At 36.0% G+C, this 25,283-nt stretch overlaps 1 protein-coding gene across 3 annotated transcripts in view; it reads right to left on the reverse strand.

Annotated features, from left to right (window-relative positions):
* Positions 1 to 25,283, reverse strand: part of LOC121872707 (ATP-binding cassette sub-family B member 6-like) — a 57,219-nt gene that overhangs the window by 26,240 nt on the left and 5,696 nt on the right. For all 3 annotated transcript variants that reach the window (XM_042375712.1, XM_042375711.1, XM_042375710.1), the window contains exons 2-4: positions 24,330 to 24,618; positions 22,858 to 23,083; positions 20,966 to 21,119 (exon numbers count right to left, since the gene is read on the reverse strand). In XM_042375712.1, the coding sequence (XP_042231646.1) occupies positions 20,966 to 21,119; positions 22,858 to 23,083; positions 24,330 to 24,600 (651 nt within the window). In that variant the 5' untranslated portion in view covers positions 24,601 to 24,618. The remainder of the gene's footprint in view (positions 1 to 20,965; positions 21,120 to 22,857; positions 23,084 to 24,329; positions 24,619 to 25,283) is intronic.

Here is a 25,283-nt window from a genome sequence, read left to right on the forward strand (position 1 = left end):
GTTGTGTAGGTGCTGTGTGTTGTGTAGGTGTGTGTGTTGTGTGGGTGTAGTGTGTTGTGTAGGTGTAGTGTGTTGTGTGGGTGTGTGTGTGTACAGTGGGTGTAATGTGTTGTGTACAGTAGGTGTAATGTGTTGTGTGGGTGTAATGTGTTGTGTAGGTGTAGTGTGTTGTGTGGGTGTAGTGTGTTGTGTAGGTGTAATGTGTTGTGTGGGTGTGTGTGTTGTGTGGGGTGTAATGTGTTGTGTGGGTGTAATGTGTTGTGTAGGTGTAATGTGTTGTGTGGGTGTGGTGTGTTGTGTGGGTGTGGTGTGTTGTGTAGGTGTAATGTGTTGTGTAGGTGTAATGTGTTGTGTAGGTGTGTGTGTGTTTATTGTAGGTGTGATGTGTTGTGTAGGTGTAGTGTGTTGTGTAGGTGTAGTGTGTTGTGTAGGTGTAATGTGTTGTGTGGGTGTAATGTGTTGTGTGGGTGTAGTGTGTTGTGTGGGTGTGGTGTGTTGTGTGGGTGTGGTGTGTTGTGTGGGTGTAGTGTGTTGTGTAGGTGTGGTGTGTTGTGTAGGTGTATTGTGTTGTGTGGGTGTGTGTGAGTGGCAGGTGTGTTGTGTTGTGTGGGTGTAATGTGGGTGGCATGGGTGTGTTGTGTAAGTGTTGTGAGTGGCATAGGTGTATTGTGTTGTGTAGGTGTATTGTGTGTTGAGTGGCATAGGTATATTGTGTTGTGTAGGTGTAATGTGGGTGGCATAGGTGTGTTGTGTTGTGTAGGTGTATTGTGAGTGGCATAGGGGTATTGTGAGTGGCATAGGGGTATTGTGTTGTGTATTGTGAGTGGCATAGGTGTATTGTGAGTGGCATAGGGGTATTGTGTTGTGTGGAAGGTTTAGTATTTTACTATATATATATGTATATATATATTATATATATATATATATATATATATATATATATATATATATATATATATATATATATATATATATATATATATATATATATATATATATATATATATATATATCTTATTATTATTTACGTGCACACAGCACAAAAAGTGTCTTTACACTCAGTGTTATACAATACGTATGATAAAACAAAATCAGACGCTATATTCTGAACAGAGATCATTGATCATGTGCCCTTTTGGTAGCCCCGACTACCCTTTTATATGGAAAAATGTGGATATGCCAGTGACTCACATTTTTCTGTATGCCTATTTGTATACAATCTCAATTACTATACTGGGTAATTTTATTTTGACTGTCACCTGCGTTAAAAAAACAAAACATTGTTATTACAATATATTGATAAATTACGGGCAGAACATGTTTTGTGGTGGTTATCGTGGTAACAAGAAACAAACAAACTGAATGAATGGACCATTTCAAAGAGTAGACGATTATGTTATGCATATTAAGTTGCCTGGCAGTACATTAAAGATTTATGTTCTGTACATCAAATGAATATATTATAACAAAAATATGCTAATCATATACGGTAAAACCTTAATTATTATTCTTTTTATTATTAATGTTATTATTATTATTATTATTATATTTTCGGCCCCCAGGCCCTGATGCGGGTCAGTGTCCTGTGCCCGGGTGGGCTAATCCCCGTAAAAAAAAAATTAAATAAAAAAAAATAATAAAAAATAAATAAATAAATAAAAAACTTAAAAATCATTTGTTTCTTGGATAGATAGGAATTTATTTTATGGAGGAATTGCATGTTGATCGCACAATCAAGTCTCCAAATCATGGAGGCCATCAACTCAGCTGTCAAGTCTTGTCCAGCCGGCCTTCCGATGGTTCCTGGTGGCGCCAGTATCTTAATTCTGTAATGCCTTATCCATAGCAATACAGTGGGCATCGACTTGCCAGTCTCCAGTGCAATTTCCTGAAAGCTTCGGCACTCATCGTAAAGTGATAATGGTTGCGCACAATGCTTCGGAACTCTTCAAAGTGAAGACCAAGATTATAACTGGAGTTTTTATTATCAGCATGGATAGTGTTCCATATGTGGAAATAATTTTGAAACAAAACCAAACACGACTATGTACAGTAATCAGCAAAAGTCAACCTTTCAAACAGATTATCACAGCTTAAGACTTGCCAATTCTTGGTGTTCATATTTTTTGCAGCTGAGCTCATCATATGTTTCAAAACATGACACTTATGTTTGTAACAGCAAATATAAGGACAATTAACATGTGAATTTGGTTTAGGATCACATGTGCGCTACATAGCAAGCATTAATATTTGCCAATTAAAACATTAAATTTGTATTTTTTTTATAAATAGAAGAAAGAGTCTATAAGTGTGCTTTACTGTTAAACAAATTGAATTGCAACATATGTTAATTATTTTTTGTAACTAAACTTCATTATTCCTAAGTGGTAACTCGCCTCCTTTCATTTGTATTCTTAAACATCTCCTTAGTTGGATGTTACTAAATGTGTGTAAAACAAAGTAAACTGTAGCATCTTGGTTAAAAGAGATTATGTTACAACTTATTTATTTTAAAGATAACATAAAGAAACATAAAGAGGAGTTACAAATATTATAACACTATTAAAGATATGCACTTCATACTATCAAGCATACCAACACTTCCAATATAATAGGAGCCATACTGCTCATTCTGAAATTCATTGAACACAGCTAGAAAGATACTTTTTGAGCTGTGTATACATGTAGATATTTTGTGGAGTGGTTATTTTGTCATATGTGGATATTTTGTTACCAAACTGTATTTTACGGAGTTTGGATATTTAAATATGTGTGGGTATTTCAGTGTGAATATTTGTTGAGTGATTATTTTATCTGATGGATATTTTGAGTCAACAGAGAGAGAGAGAGAGAGAGAGAGAGAGAGAGAGAGAGAGAGAGAGAGAGAGAGAGAGAGAGAGAGAGAGAGAGAGAGAGAGAGAGAGAGAGAGAGAGAGAGAGAGAGAGAGAGAGAGAGAGAGAGAGAGAGAGAGAGAGAGAGAGAGAGAGAGAGAGAGAGAGAGAGAGAGAGAGAGAGAGAGAGAGAGAGAGAGAGAGAGAGAGAGAGAGAGAGAGAGAGAGAGAGAGAGAGAGAGAGAGAGAGAGAGAGAGAGAGAGAGAGAGAGAGAGAGAGAGAGAGAGAGAGAAGAGAGAGAGAGAGAGAGAGAGAGAGAGAGAGAGAGAGAGAGAGAGAGAGAGAGAGAGAGAGAGAGAGAGAGAGAGAGAGAGAGAGAGAGAGAGAGAGAGAGAGAGAGAGAGAGAGAGAGAGAGTGTGAGTGTGAGTGTGAGTGTGAGTGTGAGTGTGAGTGTGAGTGTGTATTGTGTATGGAAAATTTACTGTTTGTATATTTTATGTGAAAGGCTAATTTTTCATGAATGGATAATTTGTCGTGTTTCTCTGTTTTTATTGAAGGTGGATATTTATTGTCGATATCTATAAGGAGTGGATATTTTATTTGGTAGAGGTAATTTGATTGTGCATGGATATTTTATTGAATGTAGATATATTTTGTTGCATATGTATATATTTCATTTCAGGTGGATAAACGTGGACATGTATGGATATGTAATGTTAGCCAATGAGATTTGGTTCAACATTCTAAACATGGCAAATCTCCTTAAAATTGTCTAAAGTACATGAGTCAAATGTGGATGTTGAAGTGGGAATGGATTAACAGATTAACAAACATACATAAATAAACAAAACAAACAAAGAGGTACAGAGAGAATGAATGTCACTAGCGGATGATTGGCTCCTAAACATCACGTCAACCCAGTCAAGTCAACGTGGACCCGAGTTCAACCACCAGGGCAAATCCTCAGATAAATTAATAATAAGGATACTACTACAGGTGCTCCCCTACTTACGACTGTTTGGACTTACGTCCATCGGTACTTACGTCCTGCTCTGACCTTACGACCGTCGGGACATACGACCGCGGCAGTCATGACCAAAAATATTTTCAAATGACGCACGCATTTTCTATACCGAAACGTTTCCGTCCCGGGCGAGAGTGTGGCGAGGCTCGGGTCGCCGCCGCTTCGGTACACTCACTCAGTGGAGCGCTTAGATGGTGTTTGGCTATCATATCCTATACTGATCGCTCTGTGAACTTTCGTTATTATCGTATTTAATTGACTTTATAAAGACTGGAAAGCGTAGAAGTGAGAGTGCTGGTGGTGCTCCAAAGAAAAGGAGACAGGCAATTACTTTTGAGATGAAAATGAAGATAATAATACAGCATGAGAATGGAAAAACAGTAGCAACAATCTCACGCGACCTAGGTTTCTCATACTCGACTATATCCACTATTCTGAAGGACAAGGACCGTATTCGTGATGTAGTGAAAGGAACAACACCTATAAAGAGAACTATAATATCAAAGAAAAGACAAGGTTCTTTTCACGATATGGAAAAAATTATTGGTGATATGGATAGAAGACCAGATACAGAAGCGTGTACCCTTAAGCCTTCTAACCATACAGGCTAAAGCAAGAAGCCTGTTCCAAAGCCTGAAGGAGAAGGCAGAAGATGAATGTGATCAAACCTTTACAGGAAGTCATGGGTGGTTTGATAGATTTAAAAAACGCTACAGTCTACACAATGTTAAGGTGAGTGGAGAGGCAGCTAGTGCCGATGTTGGTGCTGCCGAAGCTTTTAAGGAGGCGTTAGATGATGTGATTGTGGAAGAGAATTATTTGCCTGAGCAAATATTCAATGTGGATGAGACTGAATTATTGTGGAAGCGCATGCCTGAGCGGACATACATCCACAAAGAGGCGACAACAATGCCAGGATTCAAGGCATTCAAGGACAGAATTACACTTCTGTTGGGGGGGAATGTTGCTGGTTTCAAGCTAAAGCCCTTCATGATCTATCATTCAGAGAATCCCAGGGCTTTTAAACATGTCAGCAAGCACACACTGCCAGTGTTTTATCGCAGTAATAAGAAGGCATGGATGACCTTAGCACTGTTTGAGGATTGGTTCATGACTTGTTTCATTCCACGAGCTGAGGAGTATTGTGTGCAACAACAGATTCCATTCAAGATTTTGCTGATTTTGGATAATGCTCCGGGACACCCACCACACCTGGACGACCTGCACCCTGATGTTAAGGGAGTCTAAATTCCACCTAACACTACCTCTATCATCCAACCCATGGATCAAGGTGCTATTGCTGCCTTTAAAGCGTATTATTTACGCACGACCTTCGCTCAGGCTGTTGCTGCTACTGAAGGTGAGAAAACGCCCAGAGAGTTTTGGAAGGAGTACAACATTTTGTCATGTATAAAGAACATTAGTGCAGCATGGGATCAGGTTACGAAACATTGCATGAATGGAATATGGAAGAAAATCCTGAAAAGATATATGCACAGTTTCAAAGGATTTAATGAAAATGAAGTTATTTTGGATACTGTATTAGTAACAAGATAGTGGAGTTAGGTAAACAGTTGGAGTTAGAAATTGATAATGAAGATGTTGAACAGTTGGTTGAAAGTGTAGCAGAAGAGCTCAGTGACGAGGATCTTATTGAACTAAATGCACAGAAAATTGCAGAGGAAGAAGAGAGACAAAATGTAGAAGAACCTGCATCCCCCAAAAAGTTTTCAGTGAAACAAATGGCAGAGACATTTGCTACAATTAATAAAGGAATGCAAATGTTTGATGGCATGGATCAAAATTATGAGCGTAATGCCAAAGTTGACAGAATGATCCAAGATGCACTTGCTTGCTACAGAGAAATTTATAATGAAAAGAAAAAACAAACTGTGCAGTCTCAATTGGACATCTACTGTATTTTAAGAAGTCCCTCAGTGCTGTCTCCTCTCACCCCACCAGTGCTGCCTCTTCACTCCCTCAAGATGATCCAATACCTTCAACCAGCAAGTTTCCACAGCACATAAACCTGTCTGAAGAAAACGACATTGATGACCCACCCAGCCCTGTCTCCTCCTCTGCTTCATCCAATTAATATAGTCTCCATGTATCCTGTAAATAGAAAATTATGGGGGCCCCATGTGCATTCAGCTGACTACATTAAAGGTAAGTGCTCAGTCACACTGTATCCATTCCTCATTATTTATTACTTTTACTGTACTGTATTTCAGTGTAGATTTTTTTTTTTTTTTAATTTGATTTTTTTTTTTTTTTTTTTTTTTTATTATCTATGTCGGACTTACGACCTCGATTTGGGTCCCTAACCCCGTCGTAGGTCGGGGAGCACCTGTATACTTAAAATTGCCATCCAACAAAACTTACTTTCTTCTGATACAACCCACCAATATTTAAACATTTAATAAGTGCTAAGTTATGATTGGCCAAAAGCTCCCCAACTTGTTAACAAATTGAGATCCCTTGATCACAATGCTAGGCTACACTATAACGCATTTTTCCCAGCTGAGAAAAGATGCCCCGTCCCCTCCTCAAAATTTACAGCTGATAGGCTGTTGCAAATCTGTCCGATTTTGTCCTGATACATTCATTATTTCAAACATAAGCACGTAGGAAGTTTAACTTTAGTATTATACATGAATTAACTGTTAAACTCTGGTAGCAAATAAACGTTTTCGGAAGATGCATTTAATATATAATATACTTATTTTTGCCCACAATAAGGCACACTAAGACAAATTACGTAACAGTAACACTACATTATGCAAAAGCAACATTTTTAAAGATCAGAATCACATTGAAATGTTACACGACTGTCAGCAGAGGCGGGAAATATGACTGCGAACAACTTCATATTTTTCCCGCCTTTGCTGATGGTCGTGTAATATTTCAATGTGATTCTGATCTTTAAAAATGTTGCTTTTGCATAATGTAGTATTACTGATATGCATTTAGTCTTAGTATGCCTTTATGTGGGTAAAATTAAGTACAGTGGCCCCTCGGTTTACGAACGGTTTGATTAACAAAATTTTGGTTAAGAAATTAGCTCCCATAAGGATTTTCAGTTCAATTAACAAACAAAACTTCGATTAACGAAATCCTAACAACAAGCGCGTTTTGTTGTGCGCATCAGCTGATCGACTAGTCCCCCAATACAGTAATTGGTTCTAAGTTTACATTCGTTTCCAGTGAAGTAAATAGTATATATATATATATATATATATATATATATATATATATATATATATATATATATATATATATATATATATATATATATATATATATATATATATATATATATATATATACACACACCTAGACCCCGACTTACGACGGGGTTAGGGACCCAAATCCAGGTCGTAAGTCCGACATAGATAAAAAAAAAAAAATAAAATAAAAAAATAAAAATTAATAAAAAATCTACAATGAAATACAGTACAGTAAAAGTAATGAATAATGATGAATGGATACAGTACAGTGAAAGTAATAAATAATAAGGAATGGATACAGTGTGACTGAGCACTTAACCTTTAATGTAGTCAGCTGAATGCACATGGGGCCCCCATAATTTTCTAATTATACATGGAGACTACATTAACTGGAAACGTTTCGGTATAGAAAATGCGTGTGTCATTAAAAAAAAAAAAAAAAAAAATTCTGCGGCGGTCGTAAGTCCCGACGGTCGTAAGTCCACGTAGTCGTAAGTCGGGGTCTAGGTGTATATATATATGCCTCAATTATAACGAAAACAATGAAAAAACACAAATACTGTACTTCTCGGTTACATGCATACTAATGTAGGACTAATGCTTCTGTACAATGTGTAAGAGTACATAGGAGGAAAATGATATACAGTACATAAAAACTATGAATTCAGTGACCACTATTGTATTACAGAGGGAAGCATAGATTAAGTTTAATGGCTGTGGTTAAAGGTATGAATTGTATAGGGTGGTTATAGATAGGATGATATGATTAGATTATAGAGATTACTGTAAACAATATAGTCCAACATGAGGTAATCAAACTCCTCCCAGGCAATGTAACATAAAGAACTGTGTTAATATCTTATGAAATGTGTTATTCATTATTTTTCATTTAATCAATAAAAAAAAACATTAACGTTGGCCTGCAGCTGCGACCTTTAAATCTGACAAGAGTTCTGAATTCACTTTTCTGCACTTTGTCTAATAATGATAGATATTCCTCTTAAATTTCTTCAAAATATATATATATACAGTATCTATATTGTATACAGTACAGTATGTCAATATAAATGGCATAATCACGACTAGGTTATGATCTTTGACCTTCAGCGGTAAAACCGACTTTTCATCACAATACCTGCACCAATGAGTGATTATCTTGACCATATTTAGGCCTTTATCCACTAACAGTGATCTTGACCTTTCAATAGACATATGAATTTGGTGTTCAACATTTTTCTCATAAGTTTATGACCTCTCAGTGACCTCGACCTTTGATACAGACTTGGGTTTGGTAATCAACACTTTGTCCAAGGATGACACAACCTTATGACAAAATGTGAATACAGTAGTGAATTAGAGTGACAATGACCGAGAGTAAGGTAGGTAGAGAAAGACATGTATAATGGACTCTTATAGGTGAGAAGGGCATAATGATGGAACAATCTTGTGATGTGTGTCAGGGTCATTATACAAAGAAGATGTCATGGACAACCCTTTCATTAACAGCTGATAGTGTACAGATTTGCATGATTTTCAGAGGCATCTTCAGACAGTTGTGACAAAGGATGGCTTCACCTACTTTTGAACAAAACCATGCCATATCTTTATAACATCCCAAATCACTGGTCTATGATATAATTATTTTAACACAATTATTCAATTAATATTTTTCCCAATCTTTTCCCTGCACTTCTTCATATTGACTGTAAAGTATTTAACAAACAGAAAACCCAATTTTTTCAAATGTTACATCTGTCCTATTCATTTTCCTGCAAACAAATGTAATTCTTTCAAATGCGTGTTACAATAAACCGACTGAAGTATTGTACTACAGTAATCCCCCAGGTTATGGAATGGATGCATCCTTGATATGTTGATTGTAACGTGAACCCCATTGACTCCCATTATATAAATGGAGATGCGTTCCTAAAGACACTTTTTCTGCAAAAAAAAGCATTGTACCCTGTAATACAAGCACACTTATGAATGAAAATAAAGATTTTAAATGCATGCATAGGTTATTTTATGATATAATATGCTAATAAATATTTATTAGCATATTATATCATAAAACACTTGAATTTAGCTCACCATAAACAATGTTAAGTGCTGTGTGAGGAGAGGTGAAGTGATGCAATGGAAGTTATTGGGAGATGTAGCAAGCCTTTAATGTTTTTTGCAATCTGCCTAAGCTTTTCTCCTGCATCAAACTCCATAAATCATCAAGTTTTATATCCAACATAATTTCATTACGGGCTCTTTTAGCACTAATGCTTTCACTTGCACTTGATGGCCTTTTTTCACTCATCAAGAATAAGGGTAATAAACTGGACAGTCTTGAATAAGATACATAGGCAAGTGTTAAAACTAAGAGCTGGGAGATATAAACAAATCGGGTCCAGCTGCATGGGTATGCTGTGTACCCACACTAGGTGGTAGCAAACACTAAGAAATTGACACCAAATAAATTATTATTTATGTTTGTTTGTTTTTTCTATACTGTACAGTACAATACGTATTGCAATTTTTGTGTTGAAAATCTTGAAAATTTATCCCATTTCTGAAAGTTGAATTTACGGGCTACAGTATATCCCAAATTTAATGGTCATACTGTACAGTATTTTCTTGATTTAATGAACTAATTCGAGCCACCCCTTTCCGTTAAATCAAAATTTCCGCTAAATCGAGCGCAATTCCGCTAAACTCCGCGCCAAATGCACTGCTTGGCGCGTGGGAATTGTTTACATCCAATCAGTCTGTGTCCTGCCACCACCGTGTGTGTTGTTCACTGCTACCTCTTGGTCAGAAAGTCAATTGAAAAAAAAGTTTGGAAATTGTTACCGCCGCCCTCGTACGCCACGACCTCTGACCCCATCTGGCCGCACAACCTGTGACCTTGCCAGATGTTTGTGGACGCACAACAAGTTTTTTGTTGTTATGACCATAGATTGGTGCTCGGGATGCCTCTGGCTGACATTATCGTCCAGCCCCTTCGAGTGTACACACACTAGTTATAACCAAAGGAGTTACTTGGAGTGATACTAGGAGTTAAGTGGAGTTATAAGCCCGCACACATGAGTGAAAGAACACAGTGATTGTTTGTATTATGAAGTGTTGTGAACTACATACGTGCATAGTATAAGGCAATTTGGATAATAATCATACAGAATAGTGTCTTTACTAACTGACGTATAATGTATACATGTAAATGGAATGTAATCAGTAGTTAACGAGTGTCTCGCTTTACCGGGTTTTGACCATACGAATCAATAAACGTTAAATGAGTCCACGTTGAGAGTTTCTCTCACCCTTAAGACGTGACGTCATCTAATTTTGAACAATTCGGCACTTGAAGAAATTATAGAAAAAATTTTAAACAAACACTGAACCCCCTAGTTTAAGGTAAGCCATGAATTATGTTTCTAATGTTTCTTTGTACTTATCATGTGTCTGAGTTGTCTCCGTAGATGTGAGCGTATTAACGGAATTAATCTCGATCCAGCGAACTAGTTCACAAAATCGAGTTAAATCTAATGGAATAAATTCCTTCTGCTAAATTGAGAGTTCATTACATCGGATTCCATTAAATCGAGAGTATACAGTATACGGTAGTCTGGGTTTAAGCAGATATTTTATATGCATTTGGCCATTTACGTGACACCTGTCCAGACGCGTCAATTATTAGTCACGCGGTACATTCCCTAATTTACGTGGCAAGTAAGCTGCTGGTCGCTGACGTCACTGCTGATGTCAGACTCGTGCCGATGACATTGTGGACTGTGATTGGGCCACGTATCCTTACCACCCACACACCCCCTCCACCGCGAGCTGTGATTGGTCTATTTAACTTTGCTTGCCCTGCCACCAGGGGCGATGACCTTGACTGCGTAGGCCCCATTGTATCCCGTCTCCGCGTATACTCCCTCGTGAACACCACCCACCACAGCCAGCCCAAGTCAGTGATAGTGAGGATATGGACTTTGAGGGGTTTGACAAGGAGGCCCTGCTAGCCTCTGTGGTGGATAGTGATACAGGTGATACAAGTCATACAGGTGAGGGCCAATAATCTGCCCTCTGCCTCGGAACCAACCCCCCATCCCCGTGTGCCCAGCCATCTCTTCTACTAACGTAAGTGTTAAAAAACCTACTATTATTGATATTTCTCTTAAATATTAATTGTGTGTGCATACCATCATAAAATTAAGATGTTATTTTTACTACAATGTACGTATTGTGTCGGAAAAAGGGTAGTCTTGCGGTCGGCCCAGTCTCTATTTCAATTAATCCCATGTTCTTTTATTTTGTTTACGCGTTTCACGTTATACGCGGACCTCCACAGGTTGAATTAGCCGCGTAAACCCAGACTATACTGTACTGTAATTTATAAATTCCATATGGGCGAATTTCCGCAACCTGAGTTCCCGTAACATGTAGGACACCTGCATTACTATTTAAGAGATTCATACTGTCTTATATAATTCAAACTTTGTCATGTGCTTGTAAACACACAAATACAGCTACTCCCCGACTTACGACGGGGTTAGGGACCCAAATCCAGGTCGTAAGTCAAAATGGTCATACAGTATGCCATTCACATACACGGGTTTAGCATTCACGGATTCGCAAATACGCGGATTGCCCAGCCGGAGGAATATTCTGTGCATTGAAGTAATTGAGGTACTGTACATTCAAATCGCGCGCGACACCGAACACTGCCCGCTCCAGCTACCTCGCACACACCTCACTCAGTCAGTCTCGCTGTAACCACGCTTGTGTTGACATCAGCATTGTAGTTGCAAAAATATTACATTTCCGTGAATGTATTATATCAAGCACAGTATGAATAGAATATCACTAATATAACAGTATTTTAACCGAAAACTATTAAAAAAAACGAGTAACATCTCTTGAACATCGGAAGGTTAGGTAAAGTCTTTTGTTTTCATCATGTATTTTATCCTATTTTACATTGAAATACATCACGTTTCAGCAAAACTACTATTTATTTCTGAGAATATATTCATTCAGGCGCAGTCGAGGTAAAATATACATGTGATGTAACAGTTTTTTAACTGAAAACGATTCGAAAAACACGTACCCTCTAGCCCTGTTCAAGGAGAAGACTGGGAGGAGCTGTTTGGTGCTTAAGACGATGACAAGGGAAATTATTTTGATGGATTTTAATGAAAATATTCAGAAATATGGTATCGTTGTGTTTATTCAAGTGAATTAGGATAGAATATTATTGTAATACAACAGTTTTTTAACTGAAACCATTCGAAAAGCGATTACGGTAAAATCTTTTGAACAACGAAAGAAAGCGAAAGTCATTGTTTTCGTCATGATTTTATCCCACTTTCCACTGTAATATGTATGTCATTTCAACAAAAATATTACATTTCCATATTTATTTCTGAGAATATATTCATTCAGTCACAGTTAAGGTAAAATATACTTGTGATGTAATATTTTAATGAAAATACCAGGGATTTAGAAATACGGTATCGTAGTTTTCTTTTGTTTCAAATTTAATTTACAAAGATTGATGTTTCAAATGTAATGAACAAAAATTTATGTATCTATAAATAAACTAAAAAAAACAAATACTTTATGTTTTACATCATCCTGTGCTACCATACCATGTATTTGGCTACTTTGGGCTTGCTATGATGACGCAAGAGATCTGCCCTGGCAACTGTACCGACACTCACTCACAGCTGGTGGTGCGTTGTTTCCATTGTTTAATGGTAGTTACTGGTAAATATTCTTCAACCTAACGAAACTATTACCCGTTTAGAGGTCGACCCCCAATTTTTTGCCAAATAATTTGGTCTTAAAAACTCGAACTACTGTACACACCGGTATATACGGTAAATAAGGACATGGGAGGCCAGGGTATTTTTTTTTGGGGGCAGCAATAGTACACGGATTTTTAACATTCACGGGTATCTCTGTTACCTAACCCCCGCGTATGTAAGGGCCGGCTGTAAGTAAAAAATGCTTAAATAATACATAGAAAATCTAAAATGGGTGTCTCTTTTTCTTCTCAGCACCACAAAACTCTCACTTTTAAGCTTGCCAGCCATTTAAAGTGAATTACAAACAAAAATTTTGTCTGTGTACTGACGTTGGGACTTGAAAATACGTAATTTGACAAAATTTTGGTACGACTGAGGCAGGTCGTAAGTACGGGTGGTCGTAAGTCGAGTAGGTCATAAGTCGGGGAGGAGCTGTAAATAATTAATCAAAGTGGATAGAAATAAAGTGCATAATACTATCTCCTTCAATCAGTACAAGAAATGAAGTCTTGTTTACAAAAGTTTCTCTTATTCATAAAAATGTTTAACTTCTTTTTCTTCATATCCGAAAATTCTATCGTGGGTACCTTTCTGAAGGACACATATCAGATTTCTTACTTTAATCGATGATGTATTAGTCAAGATCAACACAAGCCTAATTATCATCAAAATAGTTCTCATGTAGAGGTCATACAGAAACCCACATTACACAGTGTATCCACTTACACCTAATGCTTCCACCAAACTATCAACGCCTCCTTTTTTTCAATGCAATTTATTTTAATGTAATAACAGGACTCAGTATCAGACAAGTCATTAAACCTCTCAACCTTGGAGCCTGAGACACATACGTACATGAAAACTTACACTCAGCCTCGGAGGTTTTTTCCAAAAAATAGTTAACTTTTTTCTTCCTTTTTCATGGGCTCATTTCACTGTCATGGAATTATTTTATTAATTGTAATAGGGTTTCTTCTAGCATAAAATTGTCGGAAAATTTCTATGAAACCATAAAAAAATTTAAAATTTTGAAATTTAAACCAATTTTTTTCAACTATAAGTTGAAAAAGTAAGAAAATGTTAAGTAACAACTCGATTTCCATTCACATTTTCCTTGTATTATGGTGTTCATTGATATGTACTATATATACTAAAATAAAGAACAAAGCATGTAGAATGTTGTGGTATAATGAAAAATAACTACACAAAAACTCATGGAATAATTTAAAAGGCCGAGCGGCGCAGCCACCTCTCGCTCTAATGGCCAGAGCAACACCGGCTTCATGCTGGCTGCAAAGCATACGATAACTAAGACCGTCTCGGGGGAGGTGATATGGCCCACACAAAGAAAACGACGTCTGTCCAATGGCGTCCAAAGTTCAGTCAGTTTCACCAAATAGTTTTTGAGTTATTTGAAAATATAGCCCATTGGACCACGTTGGCGTCGCGAGGCTGAGAGGGTTGAGGTACTCTTTAAATGGGCAATACACTTACTACCATTTTTCTCAAAAGAATGCAAACTTGCTAGCAAGATAAAAAAGTATTTTATATGCAAGTTATTATTCGTGTGTCAGAACAAAAAAAGCTTGTGAGCATCATACAGTACCAATAAGAAGAAAGTTTGGCACAGACACTAACCAGCTGACTATCCCAGCCCAGTGGGTAAACATAAAATTGATAAATCAAAAATTATTTTCATAGCAGTGTTATGGAGGATTGTCAGTGGTGTTAATGCTTTGTTATTAACAGTGAAAAAACTAATGAACCTCATCAATTATCATCTTTACAATTAATATCAGAACATACTTTTGTAGCCATAAAGCCAAATACGAACTCGATGTTTTTCAAGGCGAGTTTTCTTATAAATTCTTCCCTATATTGTACCATCTCGATTATCAAAATAGACAAACAACCCTTCAGACAAAGCACAATATTTCATATCTCATTGAAACATTCAAAATCATAAAACGAATGGAAAACTAAGGAACCTAAGGAAATATTTTTTCACCGAGGGTAGTAGACCTATGGAACGATCTACCAGCGTAAGCTGTGGAATCTAGAACAGTACTGGGCTTCAAGATAGCCTTTAATAAAAATGTCAAGAACAAAGGAGGGATCCTACACAAGCCACTGGCTTCCTTCCCTCAGCATGACCACCTCTAGTGGGTGGCCATTAGGTATATAATTTAAATATCCTTCACTTTTTTTTAATTCATTCTAGCACAATTTCAACTTCCCATCTTTAATATTCAAGTGATTCCATCCCAAAAAAGTGCTTTAATATTCTCAACCTGCTTCACATCCTCTCAACTTCACTCCTCTTGATTATCCCTAACCCATCTCTCCTTTATCCAACAGCTTTGTTTTGCACAAAAGACAGACATCCAGATTCCTTCCACTCACCAAAGTTTCAATAACTTTTTATTGATCATCCAATACATCCGCAGGCAGTCTAACACTGGTCCTATCCTCTGTTCATCTTCTTCAGTAAATGAACATAAGAACATTAGGTTACCCTCCCCATACTCATGGACTGAGGATGGGGAGGTACAAGTCCTGAACAAGTTACCTGTTTCTTTCCTCTACCTTCAGTACATTTCCTCCAAGGACCACTGCCATTCTCAAAGAATAAGTGTCCATAAATTAATGGTAAAATATATACAGTACTTCAATCAGCCTTACCGACTGACAATATGTTAAATAATAATAATAATACCTTCAGCATGTTTATAATAACAGTCAACTTGTGAAAAGAAGAAAATATAAACAAAAACAATTATAATACAATCAAATATGGAATACTAAACACTACTGACACCACTACCACATTGCTAACTTTTCTACTGCCACAAGAGTTACTGATTTACAACTTTAATAAAGCCTAAAAATGGTGATCTATATATACAGTATACTATACAGTATATACAGGAGGTCCCCTACTTATGAACAAGTTACATTCCTGGACCCTGTTCATAGGTTTACCTGTTCACAAGTAGAATTTTCCTATTGTTTCCTTTTCCTGGGACATTCTCACCAAAAGAAAGCCTGATTTTTTGTCTTTCACCTCTTTCCGCATCTTTAATGGTGTCTAATTTTGCCTGTAGTGTAAGTGTGTGCTGCTTCTAAACTACTCGAGCACCACTCTTTAACTTCTCAAACATTACTGGGAGTCAAAAATGCTTGATAAAGTACATTAAATTAGTGGAATAAATTTGTTGTAAGCCTCAAGGTTAGTACAGTACAGTGGTCCCTCGATTAACGAACGGCTCAATTAACAAAAATTTGGTTAACGAATTAGCTCCCATAAGGATCTTCAGTTCCATTAATTAACAAAACTTCAATTAACGACAGCCTTATGAGAAACACGCTTTGTTGTGCGCATCAGCTGATCAGCTAGTCCGCCAATAAAGTAATTGGTTCCATGTTTTCATTCGTTTCCAGTGTAGTAAATATCAAGAAAATGGTGCTCATGAATATTTTTACATTCTTTATATTAAAATTAGTGGTCATTCTGAAATTTAGTTAACATATTGGTAAACATGAAGAAGGCATTAGAACCAATGCACTCTGTAAAGAATATGGCACGTCATCATCGACTGCCTCTACAATCAGCTGTTTGATATGTAAACAAAGCTGCCGGGAATACAACATACACACCTCAAAGTAAGTTAAAATATAGTATAGTATTCTATTGTTTTTTATTTATTATTGTACAGTATACTGTACAGTACAGTACTGTATTTAGTTTATATTTAAAGTTTTGTTAATTCTATTGCTGGTACTTTGTATGTATACTTTTCCTGTGAGTTGGAACCAATTACCCAATATCCCATTGAAATAATAGATTTTTGGTTAACAACCGACTGTGTGGAGCCAATTGTGTTCATTAATCGAGGGACCACCGTATATAAAATGTTCATAAAAATTTATATCAACTGCAATATCTCTAGCATTTCTTACAGGTACTGGGAGATATATAACTAAGAACAAAAAAGCCTAAGAAGCAGTTGTTTGAACATTAAAAAGATAAAACTCACCTTCCATACATGAAGAAATATCTCCTTATATTACATAATGGATACTGATGTTCCATTATATTCAGTGAAGTAGATTAAATAAATTAAAAGGTAAAGCAGAAATGCAGAAAACGATGAGAAAAAGCAATGGCACCAAAATTCAACAGTTGAGCATGCACAAACACTACTAATATTGTATAACAGATAAAGACAAAGATGTTAGTAACTTAAAATTTTAGAAGCACTAGCTACAGTATCTGAGTTTATTATTTCTAGACCACTGTCTGTAAGAAACACATAAAGATGTCTTTAAAAAAAAGCAAGAGCATCAACATGGCACACAGGCTATAATATTACTACACTTGCAGAGCTTAATAAAATTGTCAAAGCTGAAAATTTTATGAAAATCATAAAGCCCTAATACTCGTACATTAAGGAGTTAATGAGATATTGTCACTATCTGACTTATCCAACTTTCTTCCAACATAAATATTCTGAAAACATGTACCAAACGAGAACAATCTGCATAAAATAAATATGCCAGATGATTTACCACACAAGCTTTACCCATTTTGGTGTCCTTAGCAACTGTTATAATTCATAAAAGTACACCAGTTGTTGATTAGCAAGCAAGTAGTAACCCCACATTGTTAATTCACCACAATTTTCTCCTATTCTGCACTGCCTCACATCCTAAGGGACCTCCCACTACAAGAGTGCCTAAGAAAAATTCGCCTCCAGGCCACCCTACCCTATCACAGTACTGTACAGTATATAACTACATTATCTATTCCCCTCATCCTGTCCCCACTCTCTTGTAAGTGATCTCCCTTCTCCAAACACACCTGCACATTGCTCCTGTGCACACCTTCCTTACCACCCTATCCTCTCACAGCTTTTCTTTCGTATGCCCATACCATCTCAGAGAAACTCTTTTCACCCAAATCCATTACTCCAAAATTTACACTCTCTTTCATTCCAAACACCCCATACACTGTGATTTGTCTACCTCTACCGGTTTATTAAACCCGTATGCATGTGTCAAGTAAATCACACACTGGTATGGGAGCATCCAGATTCATTTTAATCTACTATGTCACACTCTCACATCTCGAGTACTTTTTATCTCGCCATTTCCAGCAGCTACATATATTCTCCCTTCATCACAAAGCCTGCCAGATACACATTCACCAGCTTTACTCTTACCCCAGTCATCAGTTTCTTTCTCCTCCCTCACCACTCCAACCATACATATGTTGAACAGGTAAGGAGACATCACATCCCCGCTTCACTTCATTTCTTTCCAATGGCTGGTCTGTTATTATAAACACTCTATTTTTCATCTAATTAAGGTTGAATGAATGATGATGCCATCACAAAAATTCTATATCTGTTAATTAAAATATCTAACTGGTAAAAACTTTGTTACCAAAATGTGCAACATGAGAAGAAGACATTTTAAATTGTACAGAATGAGAAATTAAGTCTGACTGGGTTATGTTGAAAAACTATATACAGTATGGTACCTGTACAGTAAAAGGTAACATGAAACTAAAAACAAAACTACAAATTTACCAGTTTAACAAAATATTAATATTAATTTATGTGCTTCATGTGCCATCTAAAAGGTCAATACAGTCTGTCTTGATCTGTGATGTGAGGGATTTTTTATGATAAAGTTATTAATCACTTAGAGTATTCTTACAAGAGTTGCAATGAAAATCAAAGTGCAAATATAGTTAACAGTTTATTGGACAAACAAATTTGTTCCTATTTAAAAAGATCATCTAATCTTGATACTGTACTAACAAGTGAAGGATTAGAGAGACTATCGTAACTATACATAACAGACCGTGCAATAATGTTAATAATCATCTACAAAATAACCATGCTTATATGTTACCCCAAAAAATGGAGCATTGGTTCTCATGGAAAAGACAGAAAAATTAAGGGATATTAAAATTAATGAGTACAGTGAGTTCTGCTATAACGCGTGTTTTGATAACGCGAATTTGCTCTAACGCGATTTATGAATTCGGAACAATATTTGTATAACGCGATCGCTTGTTTGCTATAACGCGATTTTTGCTTACTATTTCTCCAATTTTGTGGTATTAACTGTGAATATGGTAAAGAAGAATATCTCCAAAAAGCATTCTGATGATAGAATTCCCGGTGATTATCGTAAAAGAAAGGATATAACACTTGAAGAGAAGCTTGATGTTATCAACCTCAAAATCACCCTTCTCCCCCATCAAGTTACATTCATATTTTTTCAAGGTAAAGTGTTAAATTTACTGTATGATTTCATTATTAGATATGAATGTAACATTTATTTAGACTGTGCTATCCTTTGTGTTAGGCTAACTACTAAATTTTTTCGATTTCGAGTAAACTGCACCGAACCCTATTTTCTCCATAAGCCCTGTTATTTCTATTACGCGATTTTCTATAACACGATATTTTACAAGAACACAATTATCGCGTTATAGCAGAACTACCTGTACTATACAGTATTGTCCATCCATACGAAAGACAACTCCTAGTGCACTGCATCTATGAAGTGATAAACTAAGACTGACCACCCAATATGTCAATACAAAGATAAGCAAAACAGTGTTATATATCCTTTATTAATTATAAATAATACTGTACTCAATAGATCATGCTACTGTTGATGTCATTATAACCTACAAATTATATAAAAAAAATATAAAAATGCACCTTTTGATGAGAAATAGGCCTGATCATCACTTATTTACTATTACTTTAAATACGTCATACTTTTATTTTCCATTAGCACAAAGGCTACAAAATATCTTCTCTGTGAAACAACTGTTTAAATAAAATAAAAATAAAAATTACACACTGACTAGATAAATATATCTTAATTTAGAAAAGTCCCTCAAAAATTCAATACCTGTACTAAGTAAACTTTCTATGCAAGAATCGTTTTAGTACTTGCCTTTCTGAATAGTTAACTTAAATAAGACTCGGCCACCTAAAGTTCTCTTTTGCAAAATTTTATTTCTAAGGTCCCATTTTTCCTCGTATATTTGCTTATCATCTACACACATAAATCCTACTTTAAGTTCAATAATATTTTGAATGAACAATATATGGATTTTCCTTTTCATTTCCTTTCCCTTCAAGTGCAGTTTAACTGGGAGTGTTCAGTTAAAATGATCACCCTTTTCAAGCAATAAAGTACAGTTCAGTACTCACACTGTTAACCATGACTCACCCAACTGTGAAGTGAATTAACCATGATATAGTAATTGTGACCAAACTGTGCATTTAATTCATCCCCATTTTATTGAATTACCATGATGTGATGTGGTGCAGCATGTGTAACTGTGACTCACAGCTTGTGGATGATCTTCCTGTCTCATAGTAAGTACAGTACAAACCACATAATTGTACAGTACAGTCGGGGTCAAAAGTTCCCTCCCTCCCAAACTGAAGCAGCATCGACCCCAAATGAAATAAAACAACACATCCACACCAGATGACAGTCAGAGTGAGTAAGTTGAGAGACTCATTCCCATGACTCGGTTTCACTACAGGAAGCAAACTTTTGTCCCCGACTGTACACCTTACAGAAATAGAATAATACTACAGTATGTGTGGTGGCACAGAAGTTGGGAGGCCAGTCAGTGGTGACACCCATCCACTGGCAGGGTCTTCTGACTCTACTATGAAATTGGGTTAAACTTTATACTAGACTTGATAACTGTGTGAGTATTGTACAGTACTTGGAATAAAAGCTAAGCAGAAATAGTAACCTGACAGCAGATTTTAGGAATCTGAACCAATGGACCTCACAGAAGCATTTTGCAAGATGTAAGAAAAAATTAGTAAAACTGACAACTATATAAGAACAAAAGAATCTTATAGATGCATTTGCAAGATATACAGCAAGCACAATTTAAAAAAAAAATTAAAATTCATAATAAATATAGGCCTCACAAACATTGCAATATATATACTACAGCATACGGTATATATAAAACCAGACATGAAAACTGTGCCAATACTTCCACTAAGGTTGATCATGTTCACTTACATCATCAGTAACCAGTGGATCATTAATTGTTCCTCCAAAATTTACGTAGTCTCGAAGGGTTGATATTCCAGGAGCCTTCAGTCCAAGAATAAAGAGGAAGCAGCCACAGACATAACGCAAAATGAAGAGGACAAATTCTAATTTATCAGTTATCCTGTAAAAAGAAAGTTAACTGATTACACAACTGAAAGAGAGAAATATTTTTCATCACAAACAAATATGTAATAACAAACAAATTAGTTTATGACAATTAACAATAAAATTAATCTACTATTTTCAAACTTTTTCTCTTTACCCTCATTGTCATTCTAACTGCTATAATAGATGTGGTCTGCTATGATCCGCCTTCCACAACAAGACCGAACATCATATTCACCCCCAAAAACCCTTGCTACAGTACAGTACTATGATCTCCACTCACTCGCTCTCTCTGCCGCTCCAAGATATCTGTTCCCTTCACCTCTAACGTGTTCTTCACCCCCATCCTTCCATCTTTATGTTGACTCATTAACTTCCCTCCAGAATAGTTCCCCGCTCTCTTTAAGACTCTGTGCCAAACTTGCTCTTCACGTTTCATCTGCTCTTTTTATAAGCTTACCTTAATTCATCATGCCTTCCTTACCTGCCACTATCCACATACCTTTCTTTTTCTCCTCATTTAGCACTGCCAAAACCTCACAACCCGCCATAACAAGAATCCTATTGCAATAAATTAATATCATAATCATCTTCATTTTCCTTTCATTCCCTGACACATTAAAGATGGTTTTCATCACATTTGTAGACTTGCCCCCATTTTTGCCTCAATGGATTATTACTGACTCTAATCAAACCTTTGGTCTTTGTGAAGGGGGTATAACACACCAGAAATAAAAATAGGTGTCAATAAAAAAGATGAAAGGACCTTCTAAAACTGTGGAAAAAGTATTGACCTATACACACGAGATACCAAACAAACATAAGTGAAAAACAAATATGTAAATAAAAAAATAAAAAAAGAACATCGACTGTGTGGGTTTTGGGGCAAATTAAAGGAAATATAACACTTAAAAATCTTATCTCATCCCACATGCTACCTAATAAAGAGAGACAATGGTCACTAATACCACTAGAAAACCAAGCAAAATTTTATATAGTGCCAAATGATTCTATAATGTAATTTTTTCTGATTATAAGATCCAAAGTCAATATTCTTACTTTCCCATGTTTATGATATTCTGTAATCCTTTTAAATATTTCTTCTATCATTACAAATATTCTCCAACAGTGCTAACAATATATCATCAATCTATTATCTATTGTTAACATTAATATTATCTTTAAAAAAATCTACCATCTATAATCAACAAAGATCTATCATATCTAATTTACAATCTATCACCCACAAGTAATAATAATATCTATAAATAAACACCGTAATATTTCCATGTGTCAAAAATATTATCTATAATTAACGATACTATTAACTAATCAATAACATGTATCATCTACAACACTTTCTTACCCTTTCAATGCCTCTTCCTCACCCTCTCATATTACTACATAACATCCATCAATGCTCATAAATTTCAATACCCTGTACAATACAAGAGTTCCTGCCCTAATTCTCTTACCCTCCTCCTGTTACAATTCAATACATAACACGCTTGTGGATATACAATAAAACCTCTATTTAATGGACTATACAAAGAGGAAAGTCCGTTATATCGAGGGTCCATTAGATGTGAAAACCCCCATCTAACGGAATATATACATAGAGAGAAGTCCGTTATATGGAGGTTCCACTGTAGCAAGTCTGCAGGTATGATGCCATAAACAAAAACTTTAAGAATGGGTAATCCTCCAAAACCAAATAATAATAAAACTCAAAATTAAAAGTATCTTGTACTCACGTTGACAGGTCAAACCACCAATCTTCATTCCTTAGATTGAGAAAAGCAAGATTTTCACTGACAAACACCAGAGTCCAGAACACAAGCAACACGACCCCATGCCCTCTGGTGGGTACGGTTGGTAGGAGATAATTTCGCTCCAAGAACACAATACGAAGGGATAGTGGCCAGCACACCAGGTTGCAGCCAAAGTATAGAATCATATACCCATAGAGAACATGGTCACCTGAATACAAAACATGTGTGTGTTACTAGAGACACTTAAATTCCTTTTCTTTTTCTTTTTTGCAAACCTGATTTACTCATTTAAAATTCTTTTTAATACTATTATGTTCTACTGTAACACTGATAATCATTATATCATAACAAAATTCAACAGTTGTATATTTATTATCTTAAGGAAATAAGTGACCTATGACAAAAATTTTATCACATATAATACAGTATTGGCATTAAGTTAAAAAAAGGAAAACATGCTCTCTTCTGAAGGAATATAAAAGATCATTATCATCAGTTACATGTCTATAAATTAACTGGTGGATAAAATTTAAAAAAAAATACAACAGAAAAACCTAGCTATCTAAATACTGTACTTACATGTGAAAATTGATTTTAACTAATATATATGTCTGGTCTTTTCCAAAATCCAGAAGACACATTAGCCCAACCAACTGCAAAAGGTAAGTTCTCTCGCTTTCATTATTATAGTGAAATAAACAGAGCAAGGCAGCTAATATTATTTCTATGGTAAGAAACAGAGATATTAAGGATTTTAATTATGATACTGAGGACATCTGTTAATCCATATTTTACAAATTTTCAGTCAATCCACTAAAAGAAATGAACGATTGAAGCATAATAATCAATGTGGCCAAGAGCCACGATGAGTGACATCCCCATATGCTCAACACACCATGACAGTCTGTCAGTGATGAGCAGCAAGATACTTCACATTAACCAAGTAAACATTGCAACTGCTGCCAGTGCAGTCCTTTGCCCAGTCACACCTGAAACATTTTTAATGTACAGCATCTTCACTGGCCATATCAGCAACCAACAGACCAATAGATACCTTAATGGCCTTCTGGTGTGACTGGCAAAGAGGTGCACTGGCAGCTTACATCAAGCCCCTCATCAATGGGGTGTTTAGCATATCAGGATCCCATCAGTCACTCAAAAAGGACACACTGTATGGCCATAAATTACTGTATGTGTCTTCTTGGCAATTTAAAAAACTACCATAAATGCATATGCTTATCTAAAATTACTTTTATTCCCAAATTTTCAACACAAAACATGACAATTTTTAATAAGATCCATCCAATTAAAAAAATGGAAAGCAGTTGAACTATTGAATACTATTGTTGTATTTCCAACAATGACCCTAATCATGAGCCACAGTACTGGTTCTTCACTAAAAGTACAGTATAAGACAAATTGTACAGTAATCAATAATTCTCATGTTTTCTCACCAATGACTGTTGCTTGGAGAATTATTCTTGCACATGCTATCAACAGCATCAAGATCGAAAGTGCCACTTGGATGCCAAATAGTACAGATTTTGGCCTTAAATACTGGTCAGTCTCTGTGGCATACTTGCGGTACATAAGCCACTGTCCCAATCCAAATAAAACTATGAATGACGCATAAACAGAGGTTGTGACTGTGTCCAAAAAGCAGTGAGATATGCCATGGTTGACCCAGATGTGATTGAATGTGACATTTGGTGGACAGTACAACATCTTGTATATTTTTTAGACCTGAAAAAGACAGATCATTTTATCACTCTATTGTTAGGAAAGTTCTCATTCTTGATATACAGTATTTTATAAAAGATGGATCATTATTACTCAATTCTAACAATCATGTTTCCTGCTAGACTCTGTAGTACAGTCGTTAGGATGTCTTATCAAAGATGGAAACCTTTCATTTCAAAAGTCACTGGGGACATACCATATTATAATTCGCATCCAAAGAGGAAAATGTGTCAGTTTCAATGTGAAACACTCTTCTGGCAATGATTCTGACAGTACATATGATGAAATTTGGTCATCTAAGGAAATACTGGTGGCTATAGGGGTACATTAGGTGATACAGTACAAGGTAACTCTGGGTTTTTCAAAGTTGGAGGGTTTGGAAGCTGATAAATTTGATGTCCTGTACCAGTCATTTTTGGGGTATCCAGCAAAATACAATTCTTTAAGACTTGGGTGATTTATGATTTAAGTTTTTGATCAGAGACCAAAACTGACCCTGGCAATTCCATTTAAAGATTGAATATAATAATCTACAGACTCAGCACATCCAATCTGTTACACATGGGAAAAGAAATTGGTGTTTGTGTATTTGTTGAACTGAGGATCCAAAAATATAAATTACAAATAATGTAAACATAAGATAAACACAAGAAGTACAGAGATAGCCA

This window comes from Homarus americanus, unplaced genomic scaffold, assembly GCF_018991925.1.
Source record: "Homarus americanus isolate GMGI-L3 unplaced genomic scaffold, GMGI_Hamer_2.0 scaffold39155, whole genome shotgun sequence".
Taxonomy (NCBI): Eukaryota; Metazoa; Arthropoda; class Malacostraca; order Decapoda; family Nephropidae; genus Homarus; species Homarus americanus.